The following is a 13,622-nucleotide window of genomic DNA, read 5'->3' on the forward strand; positions in this document are numbered from 1 at the left end:
CACTGCTTTTGTAATTTAATACATATTTTTGAACATACTAAGTAAAGTATGTACAATCTTGTTAGTGATATGAGGGGGAAAATGCAAGCAAAACTGCACCCTAATAATATTACTATGCCATGGACATACCATTCTTTGTAATGCTTTCTTTTTTCAGAGGTCAGTAAATTTTTTTTGTTACTACATGTAGCTGATTAATATGAGATCAATCTTTTACTATAACAATGTTCCACCAGGAAAAAATTAAATATGAGCCAATCAAGATGCTTAAGTGATCTGAGAGATGCAAAAGCAAGATTTAAAGATAAGGCCAGAAGGGACTATTATGGTCATTTAGTCTGACCTCCAAAGAATCACTTAATTGCAGGGAATCTTAATTGTGTTTGGCTGATCAGCAGGCAAATTTTATACTCTATTTATATACAAAATATTCCCAGGCAAAAAATTAGAAACATTCAGTCTAATTTTTGTATCTATTATTACATCTATATTACTGTAGCTGAAAAGGGTAATGAAACATTCTTTCAGATTGCTTTGTGTATTTGACAGCAGTTTCATAGTATCATTTGTGTGGATTTAAGGTTTTCATATAGCTCCAGGGAAGAAAAATGTTTAAAAATAGAAGCTAGGGTTGCAAGACAACAAAAATTTGTAGGGGGACCAATGGTAGGTGAGGTAAACTAATATTTTTTTTAAGTTGATATGATTCTAATTAAAAGAGTCACTACCAAATGTCCATAATACATTATATTTTACTCTCCATTGTTGAATGTTGTCTTAGAAGGTCGGAAATAAATTTTTTCATGCTCATTTTTTCTTCTGCCATCTGGTAAACATGAGTTATCTTTTTGTTAGTGCCTCAGAGGCCAACATGGTAACCGATGATTTACTTCGGTCTGTGCACTAGGATTTTATGCTGACCTGTAGCTGTTTTAACACTTTAGAAGCTATTTTGAGGGAGTTTCACTCAGCGTGTGCATGCGTGTGCAGTGTTCTGCTGAAAAGGAGGGTAAGTTTCTGGCAGGGATGCAGAACTAGTTTGGGACTCCTTAAAGAGGCAGTCCAAACTGGTGAAAGACAGTTCAGCTTCTCTGGTCTTTCTTCTGCCTACTACTATAATCCTTGATACACACAGTTAGGCTGGGATCCAGAAGTAGGAAAACATGCATTATGAGAGATCATCAATCTGGGAGGAACTGGCATGGAGCCAGCAGAAGCTCTATCAGGCTTTTGGGGCACGATACTCTATGCCTGCTTTATTGTTTGGGGATGGGAAGGACTAAGGAGGCTGGGAAGGACTTAGTTCGAGATGCAGAGCAAAGTTGAGGGAAAGCAATATATTTTACTTTGTTCTGGTCCCTCCAACTAAGTCAAATTTACTTTTCTTTAGGGCTCTAAGTGTTAATATCAGCAGGAATAGTTCTGGGAATTGAACCTGCACAGTATCAAACAACTGCCATCCACTTCATTCATTGTATCCCTTCTGCAGCAAGATGAAATACATTATTGATTCGTTAGTTGCTTAAGGTGAATAATAATGTGGATACCTTTTTATTTCTCTCTGGGACCAAAGGACCAAAGGAAATTTATAGACAATTTATCACCATTTAAGAGGTCAGGTGTTAAGCCTAAATTGGTTGATATTCATTTTAATATATTAGCACTTATTTAAATTTACAGACCCTATATTTTGAAACCCAATAAATAAAACCAAGTTTTTCTCAGAATTAGGTGTACTCCTTATTCCCTTCAGGTGCCCTTTACATTCCATGTGTTGAAGTCTGTTGGTTTTCAAGACTAGAAACAAGTCTCAGAAAAGCACACCTCAAATAAAATCCCTGCTTCTACAGTGAAATAAGAGAACACATTTCATGGACAGATCATCTGACACCATTTGGCTCTCAGTATTAAGCCATAATCTAATTATTGCAAACTGATATAAAAGAAAGCTGAAAATACTTGTACTCAAAAACTTTGATGACTTTAAATCAAGGTAATTACACATGAAAAATTGTTAGAACACAAACTTTCTAGGATAATGGCATCCACGTGAAGATGCGCATGAATCACTCAAAGAACAGCTAAACAAAGGTTTTAATGACAGGAGGGAAAGAAGTGGGAGAGTCTGGAGTCTCTAGATAATCTTCTCTAACCTGGACCCACAATTAGTGTTACTATGATGTAATTGAAGGTTCTTGAACTACACCCTGGAATTACGGAGAATCAAATAGTCTCTGAAATTTCTATCCAGCAGCTAATAATAATTTGTAGGGCCCTTGAGGACAGAATATTGTTGCATAAGAGTACATAAAAACTAGTGCATTTTTAAAAGTATAATTCAAATTTGGGTAAAAAATTTAGACTTTGTAAAAACAAACCTTTACAACATCAAAGACCAAGAAAAATGCTCCCAAGTGGTGTTTTTTTAAACACCACATTTCAATGGAAATAGTTTCTAAACAAACATGTCTCTGCAGTGTTTGTTACCCAAACACTGTAGCACTGAAAACCTAAAAATGAGACATTTCATTGATTTTCATTGTCCAAGACACACACAAAAAAGCAAGTAAATGAAGAATACAGGGAAAGTGAATTGATTTATAAAATCTTCCTGCCCCAGTAAACAAAGGCATTAACAGAATCATCCATGGTAAAGACATTTTTATTTACTATATACAATTATAATTTGAGATTGTTTCTTTAATATCTTATAATAGCAAAAATTCATTATGCATTAGAAGAAAAAATTTCCAGCTATCTAGGACAGCTTGCAGGAGGATTTAGAAGACTGATAATGAGCTGCAATATGCCCCTCAGGGACATGGGACTGATGCCTGGTTCTGACACTGTGACTTAGTTGTTTCTTAGTGTATCATGCATATAGCTATTTATATACCAAACATAGGCCAAGTTGCTGCATCTTGGCTGCATGTATGCATAGTAATGTACGTATTTCTCTTTTGGAGGGGGGAAGAGGAGAAGAAAAATGTGTTATAAAATGAAAGGGAAAGATATCCTTGGTAACAGTCAAAACTACCACAAATTATTAGATAATTCTTCCAAAAATATTCACCACGCACAAAAAGCAGTTCAACTGAAAATCTGCTACAGAGATAATGTCACATAGCTCTAAATCGAGATCTTTGGGATGGAAGGGAAATGAGAAGACTGAGGCAAGAGCACAAGGATAGAGTTTGGTTGCTACACTTTAAGTGCCAGTACTGGATAGCCGAAACTATTTTCTTAAATAGTCCTTGATGTCAACACTAAGGTGGAGATGGGGGATGGCAGCATTTCTAGTAACTGGGAAATGCTTGAGCAAGCTGGAATTGCTTAGACCTCTGGTTCTCACCTTTTGGTCTCAGGACAGCCTATCACAACCCAAATACCCAAAACACAAAATACCTTTAGTAAAAGAAACATCTGGCTTACTAAATATTTCTTACCCACATAAATATACACACTTACATAATAAGTACTAAATAAGTATACCAGGAGTACCATAATGGCAGGTCCTGCAGCTTCTGTCCCACAGTGCTGTCTGGGCTCAGCTCCATGCTCTGGGAGTTGTGATCTCTGGGGTTGCAGTGCTACTCATGTTTGGTGGAGGCCAGGCAGGTCAAATTTGTGAGAGTGGTGGTGTATCCTGGTGCATGCTGTCACTGAGCCACTCAAATTTGGCCTGTCTGGCCCCTCATCATCATGACGGAGAGATGGCTGGGCCAAATCTAAGCAGTGCTGTGACCCTGTACTTCATGTTGCAACACCTGGAGCAGAGAGCCGAGCCCAGCCAGCCTCATGGGACTGGAGCCACAGAATGCAGGGTGGGCTCTGCAACCCCTGCCAGCCCCCCTTACCTCATTGGGCAGAATCTCTCCCGGCCTACCCCACAGGTCTCCCATCTAACCCTTTGACACATTCTGGCAGCATAATTTTGGGTTGGGACCCACAGGCATAGCAGGATACCAGGTTGCAGTATCTACTGTGTGGAATTTTGCATCTATACTTTAGTTTACTATAATTAATGCAAGTACTGGGTCTGCCCAATCTTCAATCCTTAAAGCTCTCTTTGTCTCACTCACTCTCTCCCAATTTTGTGCCTTTTTCGTGGTCTTCACTTCCCTTAAAAATCACTTCCTACTTCCCATAGGCCAATCACCTGCCATTCCTCTAGACTCTCTTCTTCTTGCATAGTCTCCATTGTCAATAACTCTGCCAGCTCCCACCTTCTCGCCTAATTGTATTGTATTAACCTTATTTAGATTGCATGCTCCTAGGACAAGGGATCTGTCTAAACTAGGTATGTGTAAAATATTATGCACACCTATGTTGGTATATAACAGGAAAAAGCAAATGCTAGATAAAATGAAACAAAGGGATGTAAACAAGAATCAGCATAAACATTTCTTAGGAATAAATCCATTAAAAAGGGAAGAGAAATTGCTAGCTTACTTGCATGGCAGAATGCGGACAACATCGTTCTGCTTGTAACACTCGATACAGACAGCACAATGATCAAAGTCTGGGTCTGTTTCCTAAAATGAATAGCATGAAAACTCAAGTCAAGAGTTAAGACTACATTAAAGGCAAAGTAGACATGATTAGTAAACAGGAATTCTACTGTGGCAGTGAGGATCAAATATGCAAAGTGGCTATGAACAGGAAGAGGCAGAAAAGGGTGAAAATATGCCTCACAAAGAAGATAGAACACACACTTTACATGCATATCAAAGTCACCATCTCATTTAAAACTAGTATTTGTGTATATCTTAAATTTAAACTAGAATAAGATAGCTATAATTCATTTGTATAAATAGTACTTTTCATATTGACTCAAAAGATATTTCCACAGGACTTTATTTCAGTTAAGATCTAGTCTACATCATTACTTCATAAAATATAATTTATATAATATTAAAGCAGATTTTTTTCATCTTTTCCTATAATCAGAGCTAAAAAACTGCTTTATTTCATACTTCAGAAAGTCCAGTGTTTCCTACTCCTCAGACCCAAGAATTACTGATGTCATTCCTATACAGACATGCAGCTCAGGATCACTTGCTGGCTATACTTTGTTATAAAGGTTACTGTTTCTAAATGGATAAAAAATAACTTCACATATTTTAAGTTTCCCTTTGGAGAAAGGCAGATTTCATAGAGATAAAGCCACGGCATTGGTGGTATACACTAAAATCTGTGGGCTACACAGACACACAGGCTGTGCTTTCTTCCAAAATCATACAATTCTTTTCAACACTAGCAAAGTACTGAGACAAGGACATCAAAAACCACAGCAAGACAAAATTAACAACTCCACTGTTGGAAACAGGCAGTCAATATTTCATGCAGAGAACCCTGATGGGCTGCACTGATGAATGGCAGATTTATTCCTGTATTCCTTTCAACTACATACACGTCTCCTGCTGCCTGTTCTGCAACCTCCATATCACTTAACAATCTTGCATCTATGTTGTCAGGAAGGCAGCATCTTCCCTTGTAGTATTAATAAATTCTAAATATACACACACACACACACACACACACACACACACACACACCAGCAAAGATCTACTGCAGAAGATTATTGTAACCAAATTGCCTAGAAACAAAAAAGCAAAGGCTTGGAAAAAGCATTTTTCTCATATTTCTCTTCAGAGAAGCAAATTCAGGTGGCTTCTCGTATTTCTGTTGTGTTGGTGGGAAAGACGATGAGAGGGAGTCGGTGGAAGAACCAAAAGGGAAACATTTTTCTTTTTAAAAAGAAAAATCATAATCAGAACACCATTTAAATATAATCAGGTCTGTGCATTTTGCAAAAGGAAAGGGAAAAGCGAGCAAGGCTATAAATAAATGTTACAGCGCTGATAAAGAACTGATGAGTACTTGTAGCTTTTTAATTCACAGTTCATGATCAATTATTCTCTGACAGCCAAATACAGTTCCCCATAGCTCAAGACTTCAGACTCAGGTATTTCAACTCAAATGAAATACCTCTCCCCTAACCCAAGAGACTAATTTATAAAAAGTGAATTCTCACAAAAACTCTTCCTCTTAGCTCCTCTATTTTTATTTTGCACAACATATATGTGCAACATTCCAAGTTTACAGTGTTCCACATAACTAACACTAACCTTGCCTTTCTCTAGTAATGACAATTTATACAGAGTTATTAGGAGCATAGCAAATGAAATGTTGTCATGATGACTCAATACAAAGCCTTCTGCACTCCTGCCTGCAGAAATACTCAGCCAGCTAGCACAGAACAGCACTCTCAATCACAGTTACCAGATGGAGCTCAACTAGTCCCTAAGCAAGAGAAATTCTCCTTCGGGGGGAGCAAAGGCTACAGTATACAGAAAAGCTCTAGATGTCACACTGAAATACTGTAGCAAAAGATGAACTCCTCAGCAAGTAAACCAGCATTAAAGATGAGAGGAGAAAGAAAAACAAATCAGATAAAGTGAATTGTTTTTACTACCAAAATAAACCATGAGATTCAAGTATATTTTGCTGAAGTCTTATTACTATACCTTATCACCCTTCTTTACTGTCCTGGTTGTCAATTTGCTGATGGCTTTCTTCGCAGCATCTCCAAGACGACGCTATTAAATTTACAGAGAAAAGAACGCAGGGATTAATGCTTAGAGTCTAACAATTTTTCTTTTAAAATGACTTAGTTTGACTAAATATTAATGCTACAATACTCAGCTATAATTGGCTAATATTCAAAGTACAGAGGATATAGCAACGACAATCCGATAACCTGCACATAAAGTCGGAGAGAAAATTCAACTGCAGACCATGTACATGCAGTCAAGGTAATCATCTACTATGGCAGAAGTCTCATAGGCTGTTCGAGCTGGTTTTTTAAAGCCATATCTACAAGCCATTAAAACACATACACTGGGATATAAATAGAGGCTCATGCCCTTCCACTAATTCCCACTGTACTCCGCTCTAATTACTTTTTATTCAATGAGCTGTATAATATCACTTGTCCTCTTCCTAAGTTTTCTATTTGGGGTTTCCTTGAGTAGGGAATAAACCTGAAATTACCTCTAAAGGCAGACAATTCACACCTGAGCCTAATATTTATCTCAATACAACATAAAACCAACCAGTATCTACACATGCCAGAAAATAATTTAATGGCCATAAAATCAAAATTCAGTCAATACAGACTATACTTGAATAAAGCTCACATGAATACTGATTCCAAGACAAACCTATTTGGTTGCAAAGGGTCAAGTTGTTTTTAATGGGCATCAGCGTTAGTTGGAAACAGTCATTTCTATACTTAAAGTGCTGATTCCAACTGCAATGCTCTGATTCAAGCCAATTAAGAATGGCAAGTTGCCAGTTAGTTCACAGATTTCAGGGCCAGGTCACTTTGAGCTGAACAAAGCTCATGTTTCCTTGTTTCAATAACCACAACGCCCCACAGAAACAGGATGAGGTTTACATTGATAGAGAGAAACAAAGTTAGTTTATTTTTTCCTTTAAAAACTTCTATAGTCACACATACAATTACTGTGAACATTCTACCGTTACCACTTGTAAGGACAACTTGTAAGGAAAGATTTTATTTTCAAGCTTTCCTTTACTACTGGGGTTGGGGATGTGTCTTAAGCCACCCTCGTGAAAATCCACCCGAATTTGGCCAGTTTATAAACCTTAGAAAAACTGCAGTTTGCACATGCTCTGGAGAGACTTGTTTACAGTTGAATCTTCAACGAAAGTAGTTGTTAAATATGTACTGAGCATGCTCCTGCCAGGGGTAGGGTCTGAGCAGGACTTTACTGCAGCTGTTTCTCCTGGCTGCTGCTCTGACACTGAACAGAGAGAACTCCCCCATTTTCAATGCTCCCCCTTGCTGGAAACCAGGCAGGGAAGAGGAGGAGAAAGTAACCTGACTGGAATGCAGAGGGGTCAGAAATGGTGGGGGTAGGATCTGGGGTGAGGATTGACCCAGAAGGGGCAGGAGGCAGGGTGTGGCAGACAGAAGCACAGGGAGATAGGGGCAGAAGGGTCTGACCTCTAGAGCACAGTCCCCTTCAGAACCTGGAAATGAACCCAGGAGTCCTGGGTCTCTACATTACTCTATCAGCAAATAACAATGAAGCCCACTGGCAGAGTGTGTCCCCCATCTTCCTTCTAGTGACTGGTCAATATAGAGGATAACAGCCTATGACTTTGATCAGCTCAAGTGGTAGAGCTTGTCCTGTGAATCTAAAGGTCCAATGCCAACTTTATGACCCATGTTTGGTGTTGGAGATCCATATGGTTCTGCATGATAGAATTTTTTATTTTAACTGGGCATTACACCGAAAAATTACATTAAAGGGACATTAAGATTGCAGAGTCAAGCACTCAAAAGTTAGGAAGTGCCAGAATTAATATTGCCCTGGAAACCTTTGTTTGGTCCCGTTGTGCATGTAACTTTGCATCCTAAATAACTTTCTTTGAATCTATACTTTTTGTATGTAATTATAGGTTATGGTATTACTGTGACTAAGCACCCCGTATTCACACCTTACAAACTACTGTAACCTTTGTATAAAATATGCCTTGTATCATTTGACAGTGAACTCACGGATTAATATTCTTGTATGATGTGTGTATACAGTGTGTATTAAGAGTTATGGATATACGCTGAGGTTATAACTAGAATGTGTTTAAACCAGGCATGTCAAGGGGAATTGGTAAACAGGTCTGCCCTGGACAAAGGAATGTGTTTGCTGCTCTACCCAGCCTGGTCATGAGGCAGAGACAAAGAAGGTACGTTTACATATAAGCGTAAACAGGGTTATCACGCTACAAGGAGAGGGTAGATTGGAGGAAACAGAATGATTTGCGTTTTAGCAAATACCAGCTAGGGATGAAAGAGCGTGGAGTTTCCTTCACCACCAGACTCCATGTCACCTTTCTCAGAGCTTGGAAAAAAAGCCTTTGAGAGTTGATCCTGAAAAGAATCAATTTCAAAGGGTTACCAGTCTATAAAGAAGTGGGGCTGAACCTCAAGTAATAAATAATCAACTGATTTATAATACAGTAATATTGTACACAAAGTGTACAGAGTGAGGCCTTTTCTGAAAGCGAATGACACTGGTGATTAATATTGTGAAATGTATGTATTAACACAATGAGGAAATATTATGCTTTAAAATCTGTGGCCAATCACGTTCCCTCCCTACAAGGAGAGAAGGCAGCTATGTACCTAACTCCTATGTAAATTAAGCATGGTGAAGTCAAAACAATGGAAGCCCCATTTATATACAGATGGATGGAAAGTCCACAGGAAGGGAAGAAGAACATGAGGCCATCCTATTCTTGAAACAAAGTCATTGCATTTTGGAGGAAAGAAGCAAGGGCAGAAGACATATTTGGCAACCATCATTGGACAGACAAGAGGCCAGAGCTCTTGCTAGCTGAGAAAGATGGGTCCTTCAACCACGGAAGGGTTTGAAGTCTCTGGAAACTAAATATAAGTGAGAAACCTGCCTACACAAAGATTTTTCACCTAGGAAGACAAAGGAAGCCAGCATCTTGTACTTTTGTAGAAGGTCCTGACAGGGAAAGTCAGCTAGGGCTGGAAAGAATGAATGGTGAGAGAAAACATCTTGAACAAAGCCTGTACCTTACTAGATGAAGTTTTAGACAAGTGTTTTCACTTTTGTGTTCCCTTTCTAACCCTATTCCTTTTACTTGGCATCACTTAACCTATATTCTGTTAATAAATGTGTTTTATTTTTACTATAAACCAACTCAGTGCTGTGTTTTCTGGGTAGGGTGTATTTACCCCTGGTAAGTTAATAAACTCGGATGTGCTTTTGTCTCTTTAAAGGAACAAAAAACCTTATTTTTTCTCTGAACTGTCTAGGAGAGGGCTGGACATTGCAGAGCACACAGTTTTGGGAAACTTCTGGAGTGTGTTGGAGTCACCTTGCTGGTTGTAACCAAGGTTGATGGAAGCCAGAGAGGGGCTGTAGACAGGCTATGGATCAACGCTGTTGAAACAGGGCTGTCTACTGCACAGACACTTTGGATGTGACCTGAAGGCTTGTCGGCTGGTGCCAGGTTCTGAGCTACAACAGTGGGGCATTTCAGGCACCCAGGGTTACAGGGCAGGCAGTGACAACCTCTCACTGATCTGGATTGGACCTTCAAACTGTGTGACAATAATATATAAATATGTGCCTGCGCTGAAAGTTATAATGTAAGAGTTCATTTTCTTTTGGAAACGTTCATATTTAATTTGGACACCTACAAAATTAACAGAGCAAGCTTGATCTTTAACAACATTTCACATTTAACTATCTTGTAACTCTAGTAGCTGTTTGGAGATCATATTAAGTTTCAGGGGTTGTATACTTTAGGGGTTTATACTAATGTGAAAATAAACAGCATAGATGTGCTGCACTAGTGGGACTTACTCCAGTTTGAAACCAGTGTAAACGGTACCAGTGGAGAGTATCTACACTTTTGATTTTCACTCATGTACTTACACTGATGCAAAAATTCCTAATGTAGACAAGCCCTCTGATGAACCAATATCCTGTGTGTCCCAGTCTTGCTATTTGTACCTTGGATAGATGGAATTTTTGCTTTTAGACTCATGACTGATACTAGCTTAAGGAAAAAGACATTAACTGGCAAACTGAATAACCACAAAAGGTGTTTAATGATTTTGGCCTAGTGGAAGTGCACAAGGTTAACTGTAAGGCACCTGTAACATACAGTTCTACCTATTTTTTTTATTTAAGAAACACAGCATCTGTTTTCAATGATTTCTGTAGAAAGGCTAGTGTGCTTCTACACATAATAGCTTAAAAACTGCACAGTTCAGAAATTAGCTGTTACTGCATCATTGAAAGCTCTGGCTTCTCCTTTACAATATATCTGAGCACTTCAAACTGAATTCTAGCTGCTGCCACCTCCTTATTAAACTTTAATAAGCTGAGCTTTTTAAACCACATAAAAATTTCATCAAGTTTCTCCTGACCTTTGAAAAAAATCTAAAGAAAGTAAAAAAGGTCATAAGAGCACTTTCCCCACAGAGCCGCTGTTTTAAAGCATCTGCACTGGGAAGAAGCCTACAGCAATATATGGGATGTAGGGGGAATAATTTGTCACTCAATGAATATCCATGGAGTACTAATTATATTTAAACTTTTAACATCCAAAGGGACCATGATGAGTACCAATTACAGTGTGGGCACCTAAATATGACGTATCCCAGGAAAGCTTGCAGGGTCTCCATAGGGCCTACCACACCACAACCACTATTACTGGGAACAACTGAGAAGGAAATCTTTAGTCAGAGTTTGTCTACACTGGCAAGTGAAAGGCCTGGTCTACACTGGGGTGGGGGGGTGGGGGGTGTCAATGTAAGATATGCAACTTCAGCTACGGGAATAGTGTAGCTGAAGTTGACATATATCTTAGATCGACTTACCTCCCATCCTCACGGCGCGGGATCGATGGCCGCGGCTCCCCCGTTGACTCCGCTTCTGCCGCTCGCCCTGGCGGAGTTCCAGAGTCGACGGGAGTGCGTTCAGGGATCGATTTATTGCGTCTAGATGAGACGCGATATATCGATCCCCAATAGATCGATAGCTACCCGCCGATCCGGCGGGTAGTCTGGACGTACCCAAAGACAAACCTTTTGTCGTTCAGAGATGTTAAAAACACCTCACTCCCCCATCCCCCCGAAAGAAAAGTTTTGTTGATGACAAGCGGCGGTGTGAACAGCGCTTTGAGCTCTCCTGCCGACAACACTAACACCACTCGGTGGGCGTGGAAGATTTTTGTCAGCAGGAGAGCTCTTTCCTGCCGACAAACAGCGGCTACTCCATGCGCCTTTTAGCGGCACGGCTGTAGTGGCACTGCCGTGTCCCTAAAAGCTGCGTAGTATAGACAGCCTCACTTTTGAAGCTTTAAAAAGCTTTGCATTTGTTAGGCATTGTTCAAGTAGCATTTAGCAGAGCTGTTAGAGCTTCAAAAGGAGCCATAAGGAGTCCTTTTTTTAACGGAACATATCCAAAGGGGCATCACAGAGCAAGTCACCACAGATGCGCTTTAATGACTCTTGAAAATGATTACTTAAGCAGTGATTATAGCCAAACAAATTTGAGTTTCAAAACAAACTGAGGACCTACAGAGACAGCAATTCTATCCTCAGCGTGGAGAATAATAGAATGTCAAGAAGAATGCACGCAGGATTTGTTGAGGCTTGTTAATCCTTCCCCATAAAAGAAATGGCACAGTATATGGGAACAGAAGCAGGAAGAGAATGAAGAAAAATTAGGCCATTAGGCCCATGTCCATTTAACAAAACCGTCACTTTCAGAGTCCAATTTATATCTGAGTAAGTGTCATAAGTGACTAAGGAATTTTTTTTTTTTTTTTTAAACAGTGGAGCCATATTTAGACAGACAACTAGACACAAAATATTGGGGAAAGAGACAGTAATAGCACAATAAAGTTCGAAGACTGGCTAAGTTGGTTCATGGAGTTTTGTAGTACCAAGAGTCAGAGGCGTTCTGCACAGTTAAATGGCATGAAGTCTACATGAGAATCCTTCTCTGCATTGACATCAGCCAGGTTTAAAATATTTTCCTTGGTTCTTTAGAATCCCCATCACTATAAGGAAGCCCTAACAGACAGCACAATATAGCGGTTAAAGCACAGGATTGGGAGAGTCAGGAGGTTTGTGTACTACTCCGGGCTTTCCCAAAGGTCACACAAGAAGTTACTGCAAATCACTTAGTTTCTCTGTGCCACAGTTTCTTAATGTAGAAAATGGGGATATTTATTTAACTCACAGGATTAAATCCTTAGTGTTTGGAGTGCACTTTGACAATCTATACAGAGTACACACTGTAGAAGTGTAATGCATTATGAAGTTAATCAGTTCTCAGTCCACTAATTAGGATAGTAAATAAGGGCTACTTTTTCTTTAAAATAATGGTCTGTTTCAGGATCAGCTTTTTGGAACTATAGAAAATCACTGTCAGGTGCTGAGTACAGGACCCAGTGAAGTTAGTAAAAGCTGAAGGGACTCAACTCCCCAGAGGATTGGATATTTAATGACTCATTTCTTGGTCTGAATGTCCTCAGGCAGCTTTCAGAATGTCAAGCCAGACACTGAGCCTACATAATCACATCTCTCAATGACGTGGGCAGTAAATTCTGTTTTTAATTTACCAACTGCCATCATTCTTCAAGTCACTCTGTAGCGGTTAATGTAGAAAATTCTGTCCAGCTGCATCTCTGCCTTCCCACACAAGGGTACTGTACTTTTAATTCCAGTAGAACTGTGGTCTCAAAACTTTTTCATAAGAAGGATAACGTCTTACAGTGTCATGAATTACCGACCATTCTATTTGCAATCTCATAACAGCTCTGTGGCATCACCAGCAATTGCTTACAGGGAAGAATAATATTAGAAAAGCAATGCCGTTTTGCTATTTTTTAAAAAAAAAAGCTATTTAGTAGTTGCAAATGAGGAGAGAGCACTATGTGACTATCAGGCCTGAAATGACCCTACAATAGCTCAGCAGATGACCAGCAATCTTCAGAACCAAGGAACTTCTTGGGAACTTCTATTTCAGTCAAATGTA

The 13,622-nt window shown here is 39.3% G+C and overlaps 1 protein-coding gene across 1 annotated transcript in view; it reads right to left on the minus strand.

The window, feature by feature from the left end:
• Window positions 1–13,622, minus strand: part of RNF130 (ring finger protein 130) — a 76,064-nt gene that overhangs the window by 13,398 nt on the left and 49,044 nt on the right. The window contains exons 3-5 of the mRNA XM_026659330.2: window positions 6,735–6,763; window positions 6,531–6,602; window positions 4,453–4,535 (exon numbers count right to left, since the gene is read on the minus strand). Of these exons, the coding sequence (XP_026515115.1) occupies window positions 4,453–4,535; window positions 6,531–6,602; window positions 6,735–6,763 (184 nt within the window). The remainder of the gene's footprint in view (window positions 1–4,452; window positions 4,536–6,530; window positions 6,603–6,734; window positions 6,764–13,622) is intronic.

Source organism: Terrapene carolina, unplaced genomic scaffold (assembly GCF_002925995.2).
Source record: "Terrapene carolina triunguis isolate 2854851 unplaced genomic scaffold, T_m_triunguis-2.0 Scaffold629, whole genome shotgun sequence".
Lineage (NCBI taxonomy): Eukaryota > Metazoa > Chordata > Testudines > Emydidae > Terrapene > Terrapene triunguis.